General features: G+C 40.4%; 1 protein-coding gene across 1 annotated transcript; it reads right to left on the bottom strand.

The window, feature by feature from the left end:
- Positions 1 to 36: 36 nt before the first annotated feature.
- Positions 37 to 25,258, bottom strand: LOC125993697 (transmembrane protein 132D). The gene is made up of 9 exons (XM_049762508.2): positions 25,110 to 25,258; positions 19,789 to 20,665; positions 15,663 to 15,800; positions 11,307 to 11,493; positions 8,491 to 8,634; positions 4,823 to 5,028; positions 4,367 to 4,631; positions 2,163 to 2,354; positions 37 to 2,040 (listed from the first exon to the last, which is right to left on the bottom strand). The coding sequence occupies exons 1-9, from the start codon at positions 25,180 to 25,182 to the stop codon at positions 736 to 738; spliced, it is 3,387 nt and encodes a 1,128-aa protein (XP_049618465.2). The 5' UTR covers positions 25,183 to 25,258; the 3' UTR covers positions 37 to 735.

The following is a 25,258-nucleotide window of genomic DNA, read 5'->3' as shown; positions in this document are numbered from 1 at the left end:
CTTTATTTGAATTGTAGCACCAGGTCATCATCGTGCTCTGTCACAATTATTTATTTGCAAGAGTTTTTTTTTTTTTTAAGTATTTTTTATTCACCTGCAAAAGTATTAATTAATCTACAGTTTTACCTTTGACATGACTTGAATTGGGTTGTGTTTCATCTAGTAGAACCCCGGATTAAATACATGGTTAACATTTACACACCAGGAACACATTTTAACGTAATGCACTTCATATCGCTTGATGTGACCGCCAACAAGAGCATGTGAACATTTTTCACATTCTGCAAAAGGCTGAGGATCAAAATAACTATGGTTAGGTACGAATGAGGGTAAAATGCTCAAAATACATCTTAAATTTATTCTGGGTTCACAAAATACCAAATTATGAAGACAAACATCCTTGGCTACTTCTGCCTAAAAGAACAGCATTACTTGCAACTATGATGGCTTTAAACCCAGCTCTTCAATGCCATTAATGCAGGTTGGTCATCAGGGAGTGCAAAAAAGAATTGGATATCCACATGCAGCATCGCATTTGGTGGGAGATGGGCTCATTTCTTCAGTATTAACAGTATTATACAGTTTGTGTACAGTACACCTAAAAGGCCTTGGTAGGTAATGAAAAGAGTTAATAGTTTTTTTTTGTCATCCCATGTTTGTGATAATGAGTCAAGAAAGGCATTGAGGTGATCATAGCCACATTTTCTGCAATGTGAGATCTGATCAGACTCACTATTATACGATGTCCCTATGCTCTGCAATGGGCACTTGGGGTCCTTCTTCACAACTGTCTTCCTTCCCAACCCAGTGGATGCCATGTCCATTCTCCCTTTGTTGGAGATGCGGTGAATGATGGTGCTCCATCATGGAAAAGGTAGTGAAGTGGACCCGCTTCCTCTTGCTGGTTGGAGAGTGGAGGGACTCTGTAGGCAATGGTTTGCTCCTGAAGGCGTCCACACAGCTAATAGGGGAGTCTGTAGCTGATCCTAGGCAACTGGGCCTTCTGGACAGTGAAGTAGTTTTATCAGGCCCAATGTCTATCACAGTGGTCATAGCCTGCGAGTCTTGCTGAACGGGACTTCCCGGGACGCTCATCACTAGTTCGGCGTCTGTACCAAGCCACACCCAGTCATGCCTGTGACCTGTGGGCTCCTGGCCATGTGACGAAGACTTCTTATGTCTGAACTTAACAACGTATGATATGCAATTTACAAGAAATACCATGATGGCCAAGCAAAAGACTCCCAAAAGCGCGTACATACCAATCTCTAAGTCTGTCAGGGGTCTGTTTGTCAACACGTCGTCCTCACGAGTGGTCTCAACCGCCACTGAACCTTGTCCAGGCACAACAATTTTAGTGGGGAAATTATTAGAGTTGACCAAGTTACCAGGAGCCTTCACAGTAGTTGTGACACGAACACTGTCCACTACCATGTTGTCAGAGCCAGACGCTTTACTGCTGTCACTAGTGATATTGGCCATGCTGGTGGGACTACTTCCTGAAGTGGTTGGTTTCCCCACACCCCCAAGTGTGCCGCTGGTGATAACGGTCCCTTCTGTAGATTTGATTGTGGTCTTTGCCAAAGGACTCTCGTCTCTCGCCAATGTTGTGATGCGTGATGAAGGAATCTGTGATGGTTTCCTTTGCTTCCTGTCACTCTCTATCTCTTCCCCATCATTTCTGAAGTCCCCACCGTTCTTTTCTTCGGTGGTTTTGCTGACAGTGCTGTTGTCGGAACTTCTGTCATTGCTGTCTGGCCGTCGACTTTTCACCTGGAACTTGACCTTAAGACTGCCATTGCCCACAGCTACAATGCTTTTTCGTTTGGACTTCTGGCAGGTCTCACAGATGGACATTTCCACCCGAACCAGAACTCCTTCGCCCTCTCCCTCTGCCACCACAGCTGGAGGAGTGCCACGCAGTGACACCACTCCCTGATCCAGAGATGACACCGTCAGACGGTAAAAGTCAGGATCGTAAATGTCAAGAGGTGTCTGGCTGCCATCACTGAATTGGAACCATGCACTGACCATGGCTTGCTAATGGAGAGGAAACAAAAAAGTCAAGTTTATTTACATAGCCCTTAATCACAAATAAATTATCATTTTGTTTTGGAACAATCATTCAACCATGGTAAAGTTAAGTTGATTGAAAATATAACCTGTTTAGGCAACCTCAGAACTTCCTGTGTAGTTGTGGTTGCCAGAATGGCCCTGTTGCTTCCTGGGCTGAGCTGTAGGGTCACTGAGAGACCTGCAACCATCTGGACCCCCAGTTCAGTAATGGTCACTTTTTCATCCGTGACTTTCACCGTTGTTTTTGCCAAGACTGTTTCAGAGAGTGGAGAAACCACCTGTTGCAAAACAATGCCACATTAGACAAGTGTAATGACGTTTATTATCTACCAGTATGTTATATTTAACAAATTTACATTGCCATATGATGGAATTCGATACCTGAGGGCCCAGAATAGCACAGTAAAGTTCCAAGACTGAAATATCAGTACAAAATGAAAATAGGATATAATGAAGTAAGTAATAAGTAATTTATATTATTTTACAAATTTTGGCCAAGGTTGAACTTTACTGCTTGTCCACCTTGAAATACAGAATGAGGATTACAAGAATTCAGACAACATATAGTAACCAATGTTTGGTCAATGGTCAATACAAAATGAGTGATGCCCTCAACTGTGGTTGTAGGACTCCACTTTTGAGTAACTAGTATTTGGCATGTATAGTCCCAATTTTGTAATTGACTTTATATATGGCCTTGTCGAAACACAACATCCCCTTTTATCTAAATTTGCATAAGACACTTTGATGGCTGTTTAGTGAGTTTATACGGCTTTTTGCTATTATGTGAAAAAACTGCAAAGAATGGCAAAATATATTGGTACACCCTAATTGAGTGTTTTTCTTGTGCAATCTCTAAATTTAGACAAATCCAGAATTGCTCTGTTTAAAATTTTGCTCAATAGGTCCCACAGTGCTTCAATACTTGTTTTCCCTTCAATGTACTCAAAGGGTAATTGGCTTTTTAACTTTGTGTCACCTGGAAAATGCATAGATCATAGGTGGTCTGTTTCAAAACTAATGTCACCCATACCTCAGTATCTAGGATGCTACCCTTACATAGTACTCCCTACAAGTCTCTGATTGCTATGTGAATCAGGTCTTGCCATGACTCAAATCGCAAACAGTGGCAGATTCAACAAGCTTAGTATTCATCCTTCCCACCCAGCAAGTAACTGAACAACTCTAGCATTCACCCTTCCCATCCAGTAAGTTTACGTACACTAAGGGTATGTTAACTCATGAGCACAACTGTACATTTGTTTCTTAAGATGGAACCCAAGTATTGCAAATACTAAGAAAAAAGCAGGGCCCCCAAAAATGAGCCCTGAGGAGATGACAGTGGAACAGAGTGTGATTCAGAGCAAACAACGCTCTCCTCCTACCTACCCAATTAACCTTAACCACTCTGGAGTGCTACCACTAATGCTCACCAAACGAGCAAACAGAGTAGGTCCAACAAAACAAGAAACAGTTTCTAGTGTCGTTGGCCAGAAGGATGTCATTAAAAACTCACAACAGCGCTGACTGTGTGCCATACAACATCTTAAAACCTGACTGGAAAACATCTGTGATATGTTCATCAAACAACCTTCCGTTATATGTGCACCACTTTTTTCTTTTCTAAATTAAAAGGTAGCATGGAAATAGGTCTAAAATTTGAACGCACACATTGATCAAGAATACAGAGTGCTTTTGATAATAGCCAAAACTGATTGACAAATATACTTGAAAGGGCGTCCTAAATGAAATGAGAAATAGAGGGAAGCTGGATGACAATCTGGCAATCCACAGCCTCTAAAAAGCAAAAAGTCAGTTGGTCAATGAAGGTGGTGTTGCACGGTAGCAGCCCATAGCACATGTTTGGCCATTCATGCACATCACTACAATGTCCATCAGATTCGGCTGCCTTAGCAAGGGCTAGACGGACTTATGAGAAGGTTGTAGTGAAGAATCCCACCACTTTGGGACCTAAAAAGACTTTGTACAAGTCAAAACTTAATTTTAATATGCCTATTTTTATTAAAAGAACATCAGTGAGTGGACAGTTTTAGTGAGTAGCCAGCATTTTAAGTCCAACTCCGGCATACTATTGGACCATTTGACATCAATCACTGCAGCAACACGGACATTTTTAGATTATTTAATCATGTCATGTATGCAAACCCCTATAGCAATACTGAGATGCAGTTTACTCTGATCTCACTGGCAAGATCAGGCACAATCCTCAAGCAGAGCTGATATGTTTTATTTTCCCTCCTCATAATATTAGTTTGATGCTCATGCTTACCTGGATGGCAGTGGTCCCAATATCTCGGCCTGATAGCACCTTCCCTTCCTGTAGCCTTGCCACACGAGGATCTTCCACCTTCATAAAGTACCTAACAAGTCTTGTTACATCCACCTGCCAGTCAGAGCCCAGGAAATAGGCCTTGGAGTCCCGAGGGTCTTCCTGCTCGGCCACAAAGTGGGTTAGCACACGCACCAGGGCATGCTGAAACTGCAATGTGCAGCCCTTTCCTTTCTTTTCGTTGACTTGACTGTTCCAGACAGATCTGAGACATAAAACACACACCACCTATTTGATAATTGACTCATAGATTATCATCAGTCAATCTTGATTCTGGTTGGATCAGAGGGAGTATTAATATGCAATGCGAGCAAAAGCATATCATAATTATTAGAATTAGAGAAAGGAATGGTTAGAGGGCAAACAAAGTTGTCTTTTATCAACACTGCAACCCACCTCTTGGAAGTCAGTATAGGGACCCTCCAGCTTTTGATTTGACTCAGCTCTGTGTCTGACACCTCTATCTGAAGGGGGAGTCGTGGCATCCACACATTCAGCTCAAGTTGAGCACTGAGATAGCTGTAGGTAAAGTTTACAACCATCTTGACTTTGCCTTTTGTCTCCTTGCCATTTACAAAAACATAGTCACAGCTGTCCGAGACCTAGAGAGGAAGAAAAATAGGGATACTTTGTCATGTTAATGTCCTTGATTATATCAATAAGTTTGTCCAGGTACATTTTTGAGAACAAACTGCGTCCACAATCAATTTAGCTGTGAGTGAGGGTTATGTTAGTCATTTAAGCTGTGACAAACACCATCAAATAGTCTCATAAATGTCAATATTTTCACAAATTGTCACTCCACTCTAAACCAAATGTCCTTGTGGTAGTTTCAAACTGCATGTGTTATGGTAGTGATAGCTGCAATAAAGTACTGTGATGATCACTGCTCCAAAGCTTTGGGAAGATGCTGCATTGTTATTTTATGTTAATCAAAATATCATCTGATGCAGCCAGCACTCAACATCGGTCCTTCACAGCCAAGTGCATTCATTACTCGATAATTTCAAAAGTGACCTTGGAGAGTTTAAGCCACTACAGAAAGATCACATGGACAATCGAAGACATGAATCAGCTTTTTGTTGGTCCTCTCAACAGCCACTGCTCACAACAAACAGGATAATTATAACGCCACATTTAAATTCAGTCACCAGCCTCTGGAAATGCACACAGGAGTGGAAAAAATAATGTGACTTTGACTGATAGCCTAAGGAGGAATACAAATAGCAAATCTTGCTCTTACTTGCACGAATCCAGCACCCGGCTACATGATGCGCTGCCATGTGCACATGCTATTTTTGAGAGGATCATCGGTGCATTTCAGAATCACCCTGTGTCCTCAGCTAAAGCTTTCAAATGACCACATCACTATGTGTCATCCTGCTACGGCCTAACTTCCTGACAAATAATCTCATGCATGAATTCAAACCAAACGGTGCTTTTATTTATAGTTTGGCAGTGATGAACTCCTAATGCAAGAATGGATCAGTAGACAAGAATTGAGTTGTTGTTAAGGTTTTCGAGATGTATGGGGTCCTCATGTTTTAATTCATTGTGAATGCAGTCATCCATTCATCCATGTTCTGTGACACTCTTCATTTCGTCTTTATAACGAGAACATCATCCAATAGCTTCACGCTTAAACTGAACTTGGAGCCACGTTCAAACAACACTTCAAAACATCATTTAAAACAGAATATATTTTAATGTGGCAGCCGCCCACTCTATTTAGTCACAATCTCATTCTGTCAACAATAATAGCACCCAAAGGGATTTTTGTGTCATAAATTGAAATTTGTTTTTAAATTGTATTTTTTCTCACGAGGCAGTGCAGACGGATTGAAAGATATCCTTCAGGGATAATTATAACCGTAGTGCTATTGAAAATATATTTGAAAGATTTAAAAATATTTTGTTTTTCTATTGGAGTTAATGGGTAAATTCAAGTCACACCATAAAGTTCCTGACTTGTCACACGAATACAAAACCATCAAGTTCTCACCTGTTAAATTGTAGCCTGGCAAGTCACACCCACTAAGAAATTGGGTCTGGCTCACCCTCAATTCAAAACGAACCCAGTAGGTCTTTCTAGTCCATCCTCATTCAAAATTGCATGTGGGAGGGATGATCATTTCTTAACATCATTCAGCATTAAAGCAATTTTAAATAACCAGACACACAAGGTCATTGAAACCTCAGCAGCCGACAGCACTGGAAGCATTTATTTCAAAAGATTTGGAAATATTTTCTTGGACGTCACGTCTCTTTGCTGGTTGATTCCTTTGTACTGTCTGTTTGCTCAGGTTTGCCCTGCCTCAGAAATCCACTTGCTGCAAATCCCTACCAGACCCAATCGCTGGTACAGCGTTGTCTGGCAAGCCAAGCAATTTCAATTCTGTCCTGACAAACTCTCCACATATGTGCGTATATGCAAATGCTGTACACTTCAAACGCATTGCAACTGAGATGAGATGTTGATCATACATTCATCTTTCTATAAGAAACCCAAAGTTCTCAATCTACAGTAAAAAATTAGGGACTTGCCCTTTCTCTTCCAATGTACGTGGAGGTTAGTGAATGTTCGCTCTCTCCAACTGGTGTCACCATGACATAATAATAAAGTACATTTGATTTTATGAGACGCTAATGCCATAAAAACACTTTCCCATTTGGCACCAGCAGATTTCCTATTCTTCATACACTGAAGATAAAAAAAAATAGGATAAGAATGACAAGATTAACTGAAAATTGGTAACTGAAGCTGTTGTCTGGCCAGCTAGTACACTTAAGCCCTTCTCCATTGCTGACATAATCAAACCACTTTAAATGTGGCATATCAAAACGTGATGAGATTGCATGATTATTATTACACAGGAAGGTCCCATTTGTTTTATCCTGGGCAGCTGCGGCAACAATTGGTTTCCAAAACCAAATAATTTCTCCACAAACAGCCAGAAACCATCTCAAGGAAGTTCATCTGCATGCTTGCCATCCTCATCACTGCATCTTATTTTAACAGACTTGAGTGGGCCCATGCTTACATTTGATGGCACCTTACACTTAGGAAACGTATTCTCTATTCGAATACATCCTGGTTCTCACTGAACTGGGCAGATGGCAGTAAGTCTGGATGGCATCACACATCCTGATGTCAGTGTTGTGGGATGAGGTGGCCCATGTTGATGGAGGGATTAAGGTAAGTGCAGGCATATGTTATGGACAACCAACACAGGTGCATTTTAAAGATGACATTTTAAATGCAGTGATGAGATCCTGAGGCCCGTTGATGTGCCATTTATCTACAACCCTAGGTTGCGAGGAACCGCACACAATTTCTAGAAGCTAATCCAAGTTCCAGCATAGCCAATAAACTCACTGGACATGTCTTTCATTGGACATGTTCCACAGGCCTCATCAAGTCTTTGCAAATGAGATGTGTTGCATTCTGTTAGGTAAAAATAGTGATGAGGAACCCCCCTCAAAAATATGCATGAATCTATATTTTTATGTATGGTATATTCATTCTGTTGAGGGAGAGAGTAACACATGTCTTCAAAAATGTACATTACTTTGCCTTAGGTCCATTGTGCTCCTTTAATGTAATTTTTTACATTGTGTGACCCTGCAGTCAAGGGCCCTGACTTTCAATTTCATCAGTCAAAAAAGCCAGCCTTTGGCAGTCAGCCATGCCCAGGTTCTCAGGATAAAAGGGAAAAGTCACAGGATGAGAGAGAGCAGTGTGGCAGACTGCAAGGTAATTTGTGCTGAGCGATTTAGCTCAGCGGCTGTTCATTGAGGACGAGATTGATGGGTGATGCTGTTGAAGCCCGACTAACAGTTTGTTTTACTGAGTGGAAAAAGAGATTGAGAGAAGTGACTTTGGTAGAGCATATTTGTCTGCAGTTGTCCTTGCTGTCACACACATGGCCGACCACTCCTGTAAAAATAGTTTCTTTTTCCTCAGTTGAGAGAGATGGATAGATGGATATTAAACTATAATCCTGATTTTTTTTTTAAAGTTCTACTATTTAAAGTAGTGTACTGTACTTGCAAGTGAACCATACCTTGAGAACATCTTCATCAGTGGAGCTGCATTCTGTATATTCAGAAACATCAGTGATGAGGCCATCCTCTTCCACAGCCACTGTTCTTACAGGCACCATCACCTTTTTTCCAGTCAGAATTGCAGTGTTCAGGACCTCAGTGTCCTGCCATTGAAAGAAGAAAATTGGTCTGTTATTTGTCAAGAAAAAAAATGTAGGACTGCCTGATACAATAAAGCAGAGATTTGTCATGTTGACCATGCACACCCATTATATTGTGCTTTAAAAAAGATATATATACGTACAAAGAGTACAACCAACAAAGTCAAATGCTGAATTTGACTCACATTTTGATGAAAAATATGGTTCAGAAAATGTTTTTAAAAAAAAACGTAATGCATGAAATCGTCCTGTGTTTGTGTTTTATTCTTACTTTGGCTTTTTGTAGCTTTATTGCAATACTTAATCTACTCCAATAAGATGGCTGCAATGTATAGCGGCATATAAGCATTTCCAAATATGCGAGAGGACCATGGCGTGCCTCTTGATAATTAACAGAAACGGTAAGTCTAAATGAATTGTGTTAGAAGAAGAATATATAAAGTAGACATTACATACAATCAAAGTGAATTTCAGAGCATAAATACTCTAGTTTCACTTTGTTATACACAGCGTTTCAAATTATTATACAAATTGTGTTTTTGTCAGATTTTTATAGTCTATGGCAGGGGTCACCAACCTTTTTGAAACCAAGTGCTACTTCTTGGATACTGTTAGTATAAGTAAAGGGATAGCTACCATCTTGACATAAAATTACACATTTAATCAAATTATCTGCCACTAGGTAGCTGGTTAGCACGTCCGTCTTACATTTAGGAGGGTGTGGGTTCGAATCCACCTCCGGCCCTCCCTGTGTGGAGTTTGCATGCCCGTGTGAGTTTTCGCTGGGCACTCCAGTTTCCTCCCACATCCCAAAAACATGCTTGGTAGGCCGAATGAGCACTCCAAATTGCCCCTAAGTGTGAGTGCAAATGGTTGCTCGTCTCTGTGTGCCCTGCGATTGGCTGGCAACCGGTTTTCCCCAAAAATGTCATTACCAATTTTACACTAATACGTTTATGAAATAAAGAATATAAAGAAAAAAATGTTAGATTTAGTTCACTGGCAAGTGGCGCAACATTTTTTCTAATTACGTGCGTGAGTTATTTTTTAGAACAGCTACTTACCACATTGATGATACTTGGTTGTATTATTAAGCACAGCAGTGATTCAAGCCATTTTATGGGTTGAAAAAAATGGAAAATAGTCATTTGTTGAATTTGCAGCATTAGGAGGTTGTATTTGCTGTAATCAAGTTATTTCAATCAAAATATCCCAAGACGTTACAAATTACATTTTAACGCAGGACCTCTCGTTTAAAAGCAGCTTCGAAATTCTTGCAGCCATTGAATTTGTTGGACAGCTTCTCTGCATTTTTTTCCAAATTATTAGAATAGCCCCCAATGCTGCTGTTTGATTGTGAACTCTCCCAAGCTCATCGGCTGCTTCAAAGGTTTTCAGTACAATTTATAGCCGCACAGTTTCTCGTCCTTCATGGCCATAGCACTTAATGATGCAGAGGAATTTCTTACGACATAAGAGGGTGCATTGAAATACATAAAGATTTTGACTTTGTTTTGCAAAGTTCTGTCAGGAAAGACTGTGATACAATAATCCCCTTCTATATAATCCAATTAGTTTTCCTTTAGCATTTCAACCATTATTCTTCAGGACATTTCCATCATTGCAGCAACAGCCATTTATAATTAAAAAGGCACATAGAGAGCAGTTGGAGGTAATAGCTCTTGTTAATATCTCGCTGAATTCCTTCACATGCTTGTGTGCGGTCATGAAGAATCAAATTAAAGCAGATGGATGTGTGTGTTCTCTGTGTAAAATCACGCTGTTTAAATGAAGTTGAAATAATTGTTGTTTAGCGCATCTGCGTGTGTGTGTGAGTGTGCGCACATGTGCCTGACAATTTCCCTTTTTGACAGTGGAGTTTATCTGGGTCGGGTTCTATGAACGATCGGTGAAATTCACCCAGAGGACAAAATAAAGCAAATGGACGCTTGTCTATGAACTGTAAAACTGGTCTAAGTGATGCAGAACTAACACGTCTTTTATCTCTTTTTTTTTTGACTGGCATTACAACATAGTTCAAAAGCAGGTGTAAAGCTTGTAACCGTGTGACATACTGAGAAGCAAATCTCGTGTCTGGTCCACTGCCTAAAGTTTAATGCTAAATGGATATGGACTATGTCAAAGTCACAAGTAGGGATGTCACTTCAAGCCCTTCAGCATAATTACAGTACAAATAAAGCAGGCAGCAATGTGAATATGACCCGCAATGGACACTCACTCGAATGACCCAGAGCAAGTAGGTTAAATGACACTGTTCATCAACGTTGTGACACTGCCATGTTATATTTTTCATTCAAAATGTAACGATTTTTCAGATCCGCTGTTATGGGATCGAGTTCCAACACTAAAATAGAAGCACATGAAGCAGCTTCTGCAAGGAGCGGATGACCACATTAGTGCATGCACAGAAGAAAGACATCAGCTCACTGTCAGTCAACAACACAGGGTCATTGTTTGCTTAAAATAGGAGCCATTTGCTGAACAATCCAAAGTATAGTCAGCCTGACAGGATTGGATCAGAGCAAAGTGCATTTCATATTTTCATGTGCTGATGATCAAGGGATGCCATCCAAGCTTTGGAATTATTGCAAACGTTATCGGCAGTAATATCAACACCGGTTCACAATGTGACAGGCAGGCTGATGCCGACTCACCGTTATAAGAGGAGCCAAGCCAACAAAGTCTCTCTGAGTGGTGTAGATCCTCATTGCTCCTTCAGTCTTGGCAGTATTTTGGGATGGGAGCTCCAATTTCCATATGATCACCTGACTGTTCACAGGGCTGCTTAGCTCATCAACCTCAAAATCCATTTGAAGCACCTCCAGCAGATTGCCTTCAAGTCTGAGAGGGGAAGCACAGATCTTGTTAGGTTGCCACATAGTTTGAATGTAACACGATTGAGCACAGACCTCCACCCAAAAAACCTCCTGTTTGTGTTTTGTCCATGAGTTTGTTACGTAACAGGCTATCCGTGGTTAATAGACGTTGACAAACAAACGTACGCTTTCACAATTATTTTTGCCGGTAGGGAGTTGGATGCCAGATTGATGTGAAATGTTGAAAAATTCCTGTGTGCACACTTTGATCCAACTCCTCACCAAAATGGAATGTGTCTCATCTACCTTTTATCTTTTTGTGAAGTAATTTGGGTCATTTAAACAACACTGCAAGTGGTTTTGCACAGGAATCTTTTGGGAGATTCATTTTTATTTTCTCTGCTTGCTACTGTGCAACAAACAAACAAACAAACAAACAAACAAACAAACAAACAAACAAATAAACAAATAAATAAATAAATAAATAAATAAATAAATAAATAAATACATACATACATACATACATACATACATACATACATACATACATACATACATACATACATACATACATACATAAATAAATAAATAAATAAATAAATAAAAACTGTTTGAATGCAGTCAGAATGCTTGACCACTGACGAGTTATGGGCACAAATTCCTAGACACATTCCAACTTAGATAGGAGAGATTGCGTAACAGTTTAATGATTTTGTATATGCTGCACTTTTATCCTTTGGCTTTTTGCTCTGTCTGGAACAGGATTTGTGTTTTATTGGGTCGCCAACAGTCAATGTGAAATGTACTGTATGTAATTGTATTCATTGCCAAGCAGACTCACAGTTTTGGGTAATGACAAATTAATGCTTTGGTGTTTATAATAAATCACTGCCTGTTCTGTTCTTCATATAGGATTTAATTTGATGATGTAAGCTACTGTAGTTTATCAAGTCCAGGTCCTGAGGAGGAGAAACATTTCTAATTTGGCCGAGCTAACGTTCGAGGGTGTGTCTCTCCAGGCCATCATTCAAATTTACAAACTCCCTCCTTGCTTGTACGACGTCAGAGGCCAATAGTGAAGTAATGACAAAAAGTGTTGTTATACTGCCCATGTAGATGGGCTTTATCAGATGATTGCTTAACAGTTTAATTTGATGCAAATTAGCTGACTAAACATTCCCATACTCACACAAACACTTGGTGGGGACTCTTGAAGAATGCGCTTCACATGACGCCATACCCCGCCCCGCGTGCGTGTGTGTGCATATATATATATATACACATAGAATTATAGCTTATTAGATGCAAAAAAAATGCCCTGTGCAACATACAATTTGTTCCAAATGTGTTTCAAGAAATTATTGCGTTTTTCCAAAGGTAAAGACTTTGGCGATGTAGGCTATTAGAGATCCATATGGAATGGAAAATGATGCTATTCTGTTGGCGCTTTGGTTGGATTTTGCTAGAGAGCAATATATGGGGACAGCGGCAAAGTAAATGCCTTTGTGACCTTTTTATAATGGCTTCTCAAGGATGTCAGCCTAAATAGTGACTTGGCTATGGATTCAATTTTCTTGTGTGGCAAAGTTCCTATTATGTGATTCATTTCTGGACAAACAATGAACAAGAAAAATGTATGACGAAAACACTGGTTGCACGCACATACCAAAGCCTCATGCAAATGTGGTAGGACGCTGTTTGGGGGGAAAATGATTGCTGCAATTAGTGTTGAAAAGTATTATTATGTGGGAGGGGCACCCTTGAATAATCAGACCCACAAAATTGTTTACTTCAACAAATGAACTCTTGATGGGCTGGCCACCAGCCTACTTTAGAGTAACAACGAACCACCAATGATCATTTGTTAATCCTCCATTAGTTCCAGACTCAACAACAACTGGAAAGCTTTGTATCCCCTTTCTTCTTGCCTCTTGGAAAGCAAAAACAGGGTTTTACTATAATTGACTAATCTCAACATATTGCACCAAGACTGGGTATTAAAAGATAATGTAATCCTAATGAAGTATCAAAACAAGAAAAGCTATTCACTTGACATAAGCAGGCATCCATCCCCTTAAGTATGCATTAACACAGATGTGTATAAAATGGGATGAGTCTGCTCTATTCACATTGTGGCTCATGGTGCAAAGTGTCTTGTTTATGATCTGTGACGAGCTGTCTTTAACAATCAGCTCAAACTACTAAGATGTGGGATAGGATAAGCTTTAAATGCAAGCATACTGCAAATGTATTTCCAACCAGAGAGTCAAGGGAATTCCATCTGTGGTGTCAGTGACTAGGCATGGACTCTGCAGGGGATCTGTTGGTTTCATGGCGGATTAGTCGCCATGAAATATACAGTATGCTCACACTTAACGAAGTTGTGATAAACAATGTTTTTTATCCATGCCGAATGGGGAAAACAACGTAATGAGGTCAAATCGGCAGATATTATCTGTCAAAGCATCAATTATCCCTTTGTAGTATGACCTGGAAAAAATCTGTTTGACAAACATGCATGGAAAAAACAATTTACTGCTCTGATTGTGCCTTTTCATATTCCTTTCAAGGTGTAACGTATTGCCAATTCTTATTCTTTTGGCTTCTTGCCTTTTCCCCGAGTGCCAGCCCTTGGTGCGCAGATTAGACCTTCGCTTTTGCAAGTATTTCTCAGAGGCAGAATTAATCTTGCAGTTTGAGTTGAACCTCAGCAGATCTCTGCGAGGGCAATACTTGTATGCTGAAATGCTCTCCCATGAATAAAAAATGTGAATACTGTACATGCAGGGCAACAACAAAATGCTCAACATGATTCACATTCGGGATGGAGCATTTGGTGTGCAACAATTAGCTCATATTCCATCCATACATTTTCTGTACCGCTTGTCCTCAAACGGGTCGCAGGTTAGCTCATATTGTTCTTGATTTCTCCTGCCTCAAGGTTTGGCCACATAAAAGAAAAAAAAAAATAACTGCACATTTGACAGAACTTTCTGTTCAGAAAGCGAGAGCTGCACTCAATTGAACCTGCGTGTGGTTTTGATTTATAAACCCATTTGGGGGCATATTTTTCTGTGTGTTTATTTCTGAATCGATGCTCTGCTCCACAGTCTTTTGGGGAATGCAGATCCTCTCATCAACTGAAGTGTGTCACGTATGCACCTTCATGACTCTCGGTGGAGCGACCTTGAAATGAGGGCATTCCCTGACAAATCTAGCAGTGCGGGCATTCTCCCGTTGCCTGTATGCTCTCGCACCTCTGGAAGGTGAAACATCATATTGCATGTCATTGCGAGTCGTTCAACTGCTGTTGACGGCTAATTCACGCTATCAGGGTGAGGGTGTGTGTGTGTGGGGGGCACACCGTATGCTCACTGACTGCTTAACATCTGTGTATGTGTCCCTACTACATAACAACAATGGCCAAATGTTGACATTATAATATCATATTAATTGGTAGGAAAAATGGGATCCTGTTTTCTTTACCTTCGAGGAGCCTTTCATGCTGATGGGGAGGCTTGGAGTGGAAGCCGTCGATCATAAACAATACAGTCATAATAATGAGTCGAGTTTGAATTTTTTTTTAATCTCGTCTCATGTGTGCCACGTGCACTGCATTGGTTGGCAACCTGATTGATTTTTACTGGTTTGGATGAGTCTGCCGTGGAAGATCCGCAAATACTTTTGGAATAAACTACAACAGGGATTGTGATCCAGGCGCTCTCCAATACAAACACCTCATCTCATCTCGCAAATATTTTCAGCGTGTCAACATTCCTCACAACCATAAATACCGCCACAACATGTCCTATTTAATATGGATGGGTTTATTTTGAACCATTCTTTAATTTTTTGGGGCGGAATTTGTGTGATGTGTAAGATTGAGCATTATGTTGGCAATCATTTTAAAAGGAAGTAGCAATTTACACTTTACACTTCAGTCCTCCCGGGACACAGTACAATTTTGTGCTTCGTTCTTGTCAGTTGGGACAGAAGGTTTGTGTTTTCCTCCACAGCTGCCAACAAACAAACAAATCATATGCGCCGCAAGAGCTACATTACAAAAACTACTTTTATGCCTGATGCAGCTCGACACAGATTCCCTTCGGGCTCCTCAAGTGTTTGTTTATTGAGGCAACTGAACTTTCAACTGATGAAGCAGCTCATAGATATGAATGTGAGAAATAGACTTGCCTTTTTCCAGATATGGGAGCCTTCCTCTGACAAATGACAGAGATGGCTCCATCTGCAGCCGTATCCAGTGTGATATCCCACAGTAAAGAGTTACTTGGTGTTGCTGTACGAAAGGTCACACCATCCTTTATCGTTGCTCTGTAAAAGTAAAAAATACAAATTGAAAAAAAAATGGAAAGGTCAAGAATGTGGTAAATAAAAATGTCCCCCGTTGAGAGCCTATGAATTATAGGGAAATAAATGACCATTTAGACTTTGTTTATACATGAAAATGACACTTTTAGCAATAGTATGGGCAAGCAAAATTGAATACTAAGTGACATCTGGAGTAGAAGTGGCAAAGATCACTTCTACCCATCCTTGTGCCGAATCATTCATATGACAGCCATTATTATGTCATTGCACAGTCTTTCTGCTAAAAATCATACCCCACTAAGCAATTTACAGCTGGGAGACAGTCTACCGAATTTACAATCAAGATAAGGTCAGGGGTTACTTGCACTAAATAATTCATTTGTGGGAATTTATGGGTTAACAAAGCCTACAAGACAATGGAAGTTTGATGTCCAAGAGACACAGAACAGGCCACCCAGAGCAGCCAGCCTCCTCGTGTAATTCTTCTTGGCTTTCATCTGCATGCAAAGCTACGTGGTTTATCCCTGAATCTTTCAGATAACTGCGGAGTGCTGATCGCATTATGACTCTCAAAGGGGATGTAATCTATGTTAGAAGCAACAGCAATTATGGTTCAAGTATGGCTCTAACAAGTCCAGCAAAAGTAGAGACAGTGCTCCTTGACAATGCATTATCTCTCAATTTAAAATATTTAACGTAACCTGAAGATGTTTTTGTGCTACGTTTCTGTGCACATTTGCGTGTTTGGATGTGTGACACCATCTGCATGTTCAGCTTTGCTGCACTCTAAAGCAGGTCTCGAGAGGCAAGTAACCTTGGCATGCAGGCGTCTGCTGTATCATCACACTGTGAAATGACGCTGGATGCTTCCACTTCAGGCTAAAGCTTCCCTTAAAAGACCACTGTTGGCTTGCTTTGTTGTTATCTTCCAAAAGTTGTAGTCAAGTAGCCCACGGGAAGTAACCAGAATCAGTATGAATTTCATAAGCGAAAGAGAGGTGAGAAATAGGTTGACGTCAAATGTTGTGTTATAAAATATATTTCTGCAAGCAGCCCAACACCGGTGGGTGGGTATTACCATCCCTAATCAAAACAAGCTCTGGCAGACGGTTTGCGTCTGCAGACAGTTAATGTGTTTTTATTTGAAGGCTGACATGTTGATTGAATAGCGTAACTGTTTTAACAGGTTAGACTTGAAAATAGTAATAAAAGTGTATATCTGGAACTGGAAAAACAAAGTTCTCTCACCAGTACATTCATTTCATCGTAACAAAAGTGTTTATCCGGAACTGTAAATTGAGCTTCGTGTGAGGCACTTTGTTTATCTAGCATCATATTTTTTATCTTTTGGAAAAACAAAGTTTTCACGCCATTTTCATAGGATGTTAATGTCGCAATATGAAAACCAAGGTGGCGTTCAAGCTGGGCATAGCTGGGTATTAAGCCGAAAGGAACAGGATTCAGCTAATAAAAAGCGACAGCAACAAGAAGACTTATCCGCCCTTTTCCCCTTTCTCTCTCTCTCTCCATGGGAAGAATAAAATCCCCTGGGATTTGAGGAGGGTTTTTTTTTTATGAGCAGTGGGGAGTAAGAAGCAGTGTCCATGGCGTTGGTTAGTGGCCCCCGAGGAGGCGGCAAGCAAAGGGAGGCACCAGGGCAGCCAAGATGGATGGCAATGGAGACTGAAGCTGACAGTGTGTGAGGAAAAACAGCTCTCAGGTGCTGGACCTGCCATCTATCTCACTTCTGACCAGGCAAGGCATGAGTGGCACCTTGTTTCACCTCCCATACACCTCCCTCACATCTAGAATTTTGAAATAGGCTACTGCATGTGCACGCTCACATACTTGGTTTAAAATACAAATAGTATTTTACACATCCTCGTGGTTCTTGATAACTGCCTATTTCTCCCAAATATCCATTGTATGATAGATGTTATTTTAAGATTATTTTAGTCAAGTAGACAGTAAAGAACAGATGTAATCGTTTATGCAGGCAAACGTCCAGTGTTTAGCCAGTCGGATGGCTAAAGATCAGCATCGTGCTTATCGTACTTATGGAGCAGTTTAGGGGGTTGAGAGTCAGTTTATGCCAACGTTGCTGCCAGATGGCAGGCATCGCAGCACTAAAAATGGTTGTAAAGGCCACATTTGTCACATAGATAAACGATTAGGCTTCCGGTTGGAACACATCACTCACACAATGTCATGCCACTTGATGACCATACGACAGTGATGCCTTACTTTAAGTAAAAGCTGTGACCATTACAAATTACTCTCGATCGAGGAAGGACCAAAAGTATAGAGAATGAACTGTGACTGATTGTGTCTTGTCATATTAACAAGCAGTTGATGGATCAATTGTGAAATTGTTAAAAAAGTAAAATATAGAGAAAAACATAATACTTATTGTTATTATTATCATTATTATAGTAATTATAATATATTAATAGATAGATAATATAATTCATACTATATACTACATATTAATATTTTAATTAATATATTTTATTTTTTAATATTTTATTTTTTAACAACTTCACAATTGATTGTGACGTTGTTAAGAAATAAAATATAGAGAAAAACTTTATTATTAATATTATGAAATAATTATTAATACGAATAATAATAATAATGGGAACTAACCAATGAAATCAGACATCAATTTAATTTTAAAAACAAGGTGAAACAGGCGTGGAAATAGAATCATGTTCCCCCTATTAAACTTAGCCATTTGACCTATTTAAACGTTGACAATTAGTCACTGTGCTGCTGGTAACACGCTAAACATGGACTTGACGGCGCAAAGGAGAGTTGAATCAGAAGATTAGAAGGAAATTCATAGACAAGCAATTTAAAGGTAAAGGCTATCGGACCACCTCTAAGCAGCTTGATGTTCCTGTGACTACAATCACACATTCAAAAAATTTAAGATCGTCGGGACCAACCTCCTCCTGTGGCCACAGGAAGTAAACTGATGACAAATTGATACGACTGATAAAACAAATGGTAGCAAAAGAGCCCAGAACATCCTCCAAATAAATTAAAGCTGAACTCCAAGGTCAAGATACAGCAGTGTCACATTATACCATCCGCTATAGTCTGAGCCAAACTGGACTTCATGGAAGACGACCAAGGAGGACACCACTGTTGAAAATAAATCATGCAAAAAATTGGCAAGCTTCTGGGACAATGTCCTATGAACCGAAGAGACAAAATGTGTACTTTATGGCAAGCCTGGCTCTAAATTCACAGGGAAAACGAATCATAATAAGAAAGCAGCAGTGTTCTTGCAATGTAAATCTGTTCAACTTTTTTCCACTGCAAAATTAATGAGTCACACAAAATTCTGATGATTTGATAGATGCATTAAGTTTAAGGAAACATGCACATTTCCTTCAGAATCTCGGCATTAAATGCACACCTCCATCACAAAATTAAGTTAACGGTGTGGTTCAAACACTTTCACAATTCTTCAATCAGTCATGCATTTCTCAATGAGAAATGAGCCTTCCACTGTACTGCGGCAGGTAATCTCCATATCCAAGTATAAGGTCGACAACGTTAAATGATTTGACAGAGTCCCAGCGAAACGTGTTAAGTAGAGTCCTAATGAACTTAAGCCTCTACGGGATTTCATTTGATCCATGTCAGTGTTGAGGAATATGACTTTTGAGCCCTTAATATCGTCAAGCTGTGCAAACGCAAACATTAATTTATGATTTTTTTTTCTTTGCATTTAATTATCTGCCATGTTTCCAGGAAAGAATCTCAATTTTAGTTTCCACGAAATCCCTCATTTAATTTCCTGCAACGTTCCATAGTTTCCAAAGCCCCGAGGCTTATAGATGAGTGCACATAATGACTGTCTCGCTTTTTGGGCTACAAAATGAGCTTTTGACGTTTCTAGAATCAACTGTGCTCTGAATGACATCATCCAGATAAGCGCTGAGCAGGAGAAATTAAAAGGCACCAAAAACCACCATCTTACCTAAGAGTGAAGTTAGTCAGCTGAGCAGAGCCGGCCATGAGGATGTAGAAGGTGGCAATGTCCGTCTTCTTTAGTGGTTTGGAGGATGTCCGTATGACAATGGAGTTGCCAAGTTTGAGTCGGGAGAGTGTGGCCATTCCTTTGGGCACCTGCAGGAGACGCACACTGCCAATCCTCTGCATGGGAGTGACGGGAACATAGTTTGTCTGCTGCTGCTGCTGCTGTTGTGAGCTTGCCCAACGACTCCCCTCCAGCGTGTCACACTTCCCGCCGACTTTGGACTGTGCCTGATAGTAGAGCTCTACAAGGTTCCCAACTGACGGGTCCTGTTTCTCCCTGCTGGTGCTTTCCAAACTCTGACCAAACCAGCCAGGCAAAGGTAGCAGCTCAGCCATGCAAGTTCCCTTCTCACCTCCCATGGCACAGGAACATCTCACCTCCTGGGTTTGCCAGAAGGCATAGACTGTCACACAAGGTAGCTCATCCTCAGCGCCTTCCTCCCTGTTCCAGTCCCGTCCCGCCACATAGAAGAGCACCCGCACTTTGGGCTTGGTGGACAAGACCCGAGGCGTTAGCACAAAGGCCTGAATCTTCCAGTTGAAAGTGAAGGCGTCCGGGGCATTGAAGAGCTGCACGGATTGGACCAGATCCAGAGGCACAACCTGCTTCGTGGACATGGGGCCGTAGCTTGCGCTGATGGTGGGCTGGCGGCTTGCTCTCAAAATAACAAAGGGCTGTGTGTTACTCTGCATGCTGAAATTCCTCATGAAGTCCTGCCCTGCTTCTTTTAAGAAGAGGAAGTCAGCATCCCGAATCTCATAGCTGACTGGCAAGAAGACGGGGAAAGGCACTGGGCTCTTTGTCTCGGGCAGCAAGTCTAGAAGGCAAAGGTAAAAAAAATAAAAAAATAAAATGTAAGTATGTATCGCACCACATCGCATCTTGTTTGGGCTCATGGAGCAGCATATTATAAATAATTATAAATGATACCCAGGGAGCTAATTATATCTTAGAGATGACAGTGCAAGTCTGGTACACTGTAATTTTTTCAAGTAACCCTGTTAACTTATTGTCCAAATTCTAGCCATCAAGTGACCTTGTTTGCCTGTCATTTCTCATAGTTTTTCTTTCTTCTCGGCTGACCTAGTTTCATCTCTCACACACAGACAGACAGACGATCTGCTAGGTCTTTGCGTTTGTGCGTGCAATCCGGGTTTAGGAGGGGCCAGTGGAGTTGGGGGTTGGTTAAAGGTGGGATCTGATACATCTGGCTCAAAACTGGAAGTTAACCATCATAAAGCAGGATTAAAACAGCTTTTCAGATTCAGTTAGTGGGCTGTGAATAGATCCAAAACAAGTCGTATTGTCTGAAGACCAATAGAAATGTTAGGAAAGGCCTTCGGTGTCCTCATCAGAATCATGCAGCCATCACAAAAATGTAGCAGAATAATGCTTGTGGATGTTGTCATTCATCCAGTTCATTTCATTCTGGACCGTTCTGTTGGTCTTGGAAGACGTTTTACCTCTCACCTGAGCATGCTTCATCGGTTAATGCAACATGGTTTGATTAGGACAGCAGAGCAAAGCAGAATAATTAAATTCTTCAATCTAAATTGGAAACTAGCCAAACCTTTGCACAGACGCCAATGCAATGAATGATAAGTCACTTAAAATATGTTTCTTTCATTTTGTACCATATTTTGGATAGGTGTGATTGTAGCATGTTCCACACCGCTCTGTGCACTAAGTAGTTAAATGACACTGAATCCAAATCAATCCATTTTTTGATTTTAGCATGTTCCACGCCCCTCTGTGCACTACATGGTTAAATGACCCTGAATCCAAGCCAATCCATTTTTTGACATGGTTTTGTTTTCCACAACAAGATATATGATCAAATTAGTTATTTTGATAGTATATATATTCTAATTTCATAATCATTTTGGTAGCCCTGAAATTACGGTCTACCCTGTCATTAACATTAAATACAGCTCCAGTATTGGATCTTGGCCACCTATTTAAATATACAATAACATCCATCCAGATTTTTCTTTTATCAAATAAGTAGGGATTTCTAAAGCCACCCTTTTGAGTAACAACAAAACAGTCAATCTGCTTTTAGTGCTTGAATATATTCAACATTGCACACTAATTCTACGCCTGTTAGAACTGGCATGTGTTCAGTTTATCATTTGAGATAATTTCCTTACTTAGCGAATTAAGGACAAAAACAGTGGTGTTTACTCCCTGCAGATTATCATAAAATGAATGAAGCTGCATTAAGCATGGTATTGCATTTGAAACACAGCATTAGAGGCAATTCACACCCAGACAAATCACAGCCAGGCTGCACTTTAATGTTTCAACTCCTAATGTTGTGCAAGATACATTAGTAGGACGTCGACCTCTAAACAAAAGCGTGAATGAAAGCTTAGAGCTTTTCTGTGTCAAACTGAAGTCATCATGCCCCTCCAAGGAAGTTGACATTTAAGTAGTTCGTCCGCCGTGGTCTCCTCTGGTTCTCATCTCGACTCACCCAAAAAGCCCGCAATGGCCCCTGACAGTTCAGGACATGCCAGTAGCATATGTGTCACCCTCATGACAGCCCAGAAGCCTTTAGAAAAGCACAATGGCTTCTTTAATCCCCCCACCCCGCGCTTTTCACCTTGGTGTGTGGTTGACAAAGTGCAAGGAGACAGAGAAGGAAGCTGGCAACAGCGTTGTCCTGAGCAAGCCCCCACAGTGACAGATGTGCGGTTTTAATACCAGAGCTGGCAGCATCTCTGGCCAGAGGAATATAAACTGGATCACCATCTCCTGAGCAAGAATGCAGTGCAACAAGGTACTTAACATGCAACCTCTTCCCTTTACAGCCTCTACATGCCCTTCTCAAGACATCACGCACGAAAATCAAAGTATTAATCCTATGATCATTTTCCAAGTCCCTCCCAAAATGTATTTATCATATTCTAGGTCAGATTAAAGCCCCATTCCTCATTTCCACGTTGAAATTTGGAGTGTGAGAAATCCTCTTCACTTATCACCAAGCCATGCTGCTTTCAGCTGACAAACCTGAGAGCAAATATGTTGCCCCAGCTGCTCCAATCGCTCATATCTGTCGTATTTGAAAAACCACATGCTTTCTCTTTTTCTTGGCCAAGTCAGAAAGCATCTGTGTTGCCATGCACAAGTTACAACAGCATCTCAAAGCCACCTAACCATAACACCCCCAATGGGTTTGAGGAATACTAGCTGATAGACCTGCGTTCATCTTGTACAGATCCCAAATGAAAATGTTCCATGCAAAAAAGTGAAATACAGCATCATGGAAATGTCAATTAGAGCGGACAGTGCGGGAACTGAGCATAATGTTGGTCCTGTATCTGGGGCTTGTTTGGATTGAACACCTTCACTGGAGAACACTGTCTTCAGTTCAAATGGAAACGGGAAGTCATCATGCAATCTAGGAAAGGTTGGAAGTTTATTTGAATTTGCTTGTGGTTTGACCTGGAGGAGAAAATACATCATTTCAGTGTCTTTCTTTAAAGTTTATTTCTCTCTCTTTCTATCAAACAATGCACACACTGCGATAATTCCGTTAGCCTGTTTGAATCTACAACCTTGAATCAGCATAGGGAATTCTAATGAGCCATAATGGCTTTTACCATATGTAGCAAACAGCTGGCACACACCGATTGACTCCCAAAAGCATCATTGAAGACAAAAACAAATCTCTGCTTTCAAGGCTACTACAATAGATGGATACAAATGTGTCATTTATGGTGTCGGTCGGTCAGTCAGTCAGTCATTTTGACATCATGCAAATATTAAGCAAATATGCTACATTCCTCCTAAAACTGATAAAGTTTCTATCTAGAACAGAACAATGATGTTAGTAATCAAAGGCTTCACATAGTTGACATTTAATTTCAGATCATCCAGTTTAGAAATCCCAAATCCTTGCTATATCTGCAACCTAAATACAATCTTAATAAAACCGTTGTCTGTCTCTGGTTTCAATTTATTATTTCATCCAATCCGTTCTCCTCTCTAGACCACGGTTAAGCTGTCTCAATTTGTGAGGCAGTTGAATTTTCTGAATGCACATTACATACCTAAGTACATAGATAAACAGATATTTATGCAGTTCTATAAAAAAGCAACCATGAATACAGTAGAATAAAAAAATCATGCAAAATATATATTTTCTAATGTCCTGAAGTGCATCCAAACTAAGCATAGTGATAAAATCTCTTGTACTAAATCGTATTAGGTTGTGTATGTAATTTGGGTGTTGTGTTTATGGTCATTTATATGAGCAATTGAACAAGTTTTAAAAATCTTCACCTGACTTGACTCAAATTTGTCTCGTTTATAGTTGTCATAAATTATGAATCATACACTTGACTGTCTTGATGCGTTCAAAAGAAGAATATTAGATAAACTTTCCAGTTGAGTAAACTACTGCAGTACAAGTCACATCCTCTTCAATCTTCAAACATTATTTGACAGCTTTTTATGTCTTTGAACGTGTTTTAGCGGGTGCTTTATAAATATGATGTACGTATATAGTGCTCGCACAGCATGTCTCCTTTGGAGGCTGCAAAGAGAGATGCTGGATAAAATAAACAGCAGGAGGGAGGGGGGGGGTCGGCGGAGCTTAATCTTGCACAGTGATTGGTTGAGATTTTCGTACCCAATAAGATTGTTAAAGCTGATTTAAGGAGAAAAAAAGTGTTGTTTTTTTTTCATTGCATCATTTTCCGGCATTGGACTATATCCGTACAAATAAACCCACTGGAAAATTATGCATTGGATTTTGAATTTTATTTTGGTTTGCTTTTTTTCACCCCCATCGTGAAAGTGGCCGTGAGCGCGCGCGTGCGCGTGTCGCATGTCAAAAACAACGTAATAGGCCTACTTCGCATTGAGAACCGGTGAATTATACATTAGGCACGGTTTAAGTTGCAATACTTAAATCTTGCGCCCTTTACTTATTCCATGCTAAATGTTTCATTAAGCACAACGTGACATGTGTAAGGGCGCTGAAATGCTATATCACTGCAGAGAGTGATGTAAGTTTGTGTCACAAACGAGGACATTTATCAATTATTCAGACAAGTAGAGAAAGCTTGTTTTCGGCTGAAAGGCAGACACCCCCCAACCCCACACCCTCACGAGGCAACGTGCACAAAATAAAACCTTAAATATTTTTAGTCCATTTTTGAAACCAAGATTTCTAACTAGTTTTGGAGACTCAAGAGTAGAACTGTTCCTATCCTAGAATGGGATTTTATAAAGTGTGCACAAAGCAGTCTTACCTTGGGCGATAACTGTCGTAAAGGTGGCAAATATCAGGTGTAACATCCTCCAGCGTAGGCAGCCGCAGCTCATTTTGGCACCCGGCGCGGCTCTTTCTTCGAGAGAACTTTCAAGCTTCACTCGTTCACGCCTGCTTCAGTAAATTGTG

This window comes from Syngnathus scovelli, chromosome 3 (assembly GCF_024217435.2).
Source record: "Syngnathus scovelli strain Florida chromosome 3, RoL_Ssco_1.2, whole genome shotgun sequence".
NCBI classification, from domain to species: Eukaryota; Metazoa; Chordata; class Actinopteri; order Syngnathiformes; family Syngnathidae; genus Syngnathus; species Syngnathus scovelli.
This window is presented reverse-complemented; position numbering and strand designations above follow the sequence as displayed.

Coding starts and splice junctions, on each gene's coding strand:
- LOC125993697 (XM_049762508.2), bottom strand. CDS start 25,182: ATGAGCTGCGGCTGCCTACGCTGGAGGATGTTACACCTGATATTTGCC. Junction 8,635..11,306: donor GCTTGGCTCCTCTTATAACG/GTGAGTCGGCAT, acceptor TTTCAATGGCAG/GACACTGAGGTCCTGAACAC. Junction 2,041..2,162: donor TTCTGAGGTTGCCTAAACAG/GTTATATTTTCA, acceptor CCTCTCCATTAG/CAAGCCATGGTCAGTGCATG.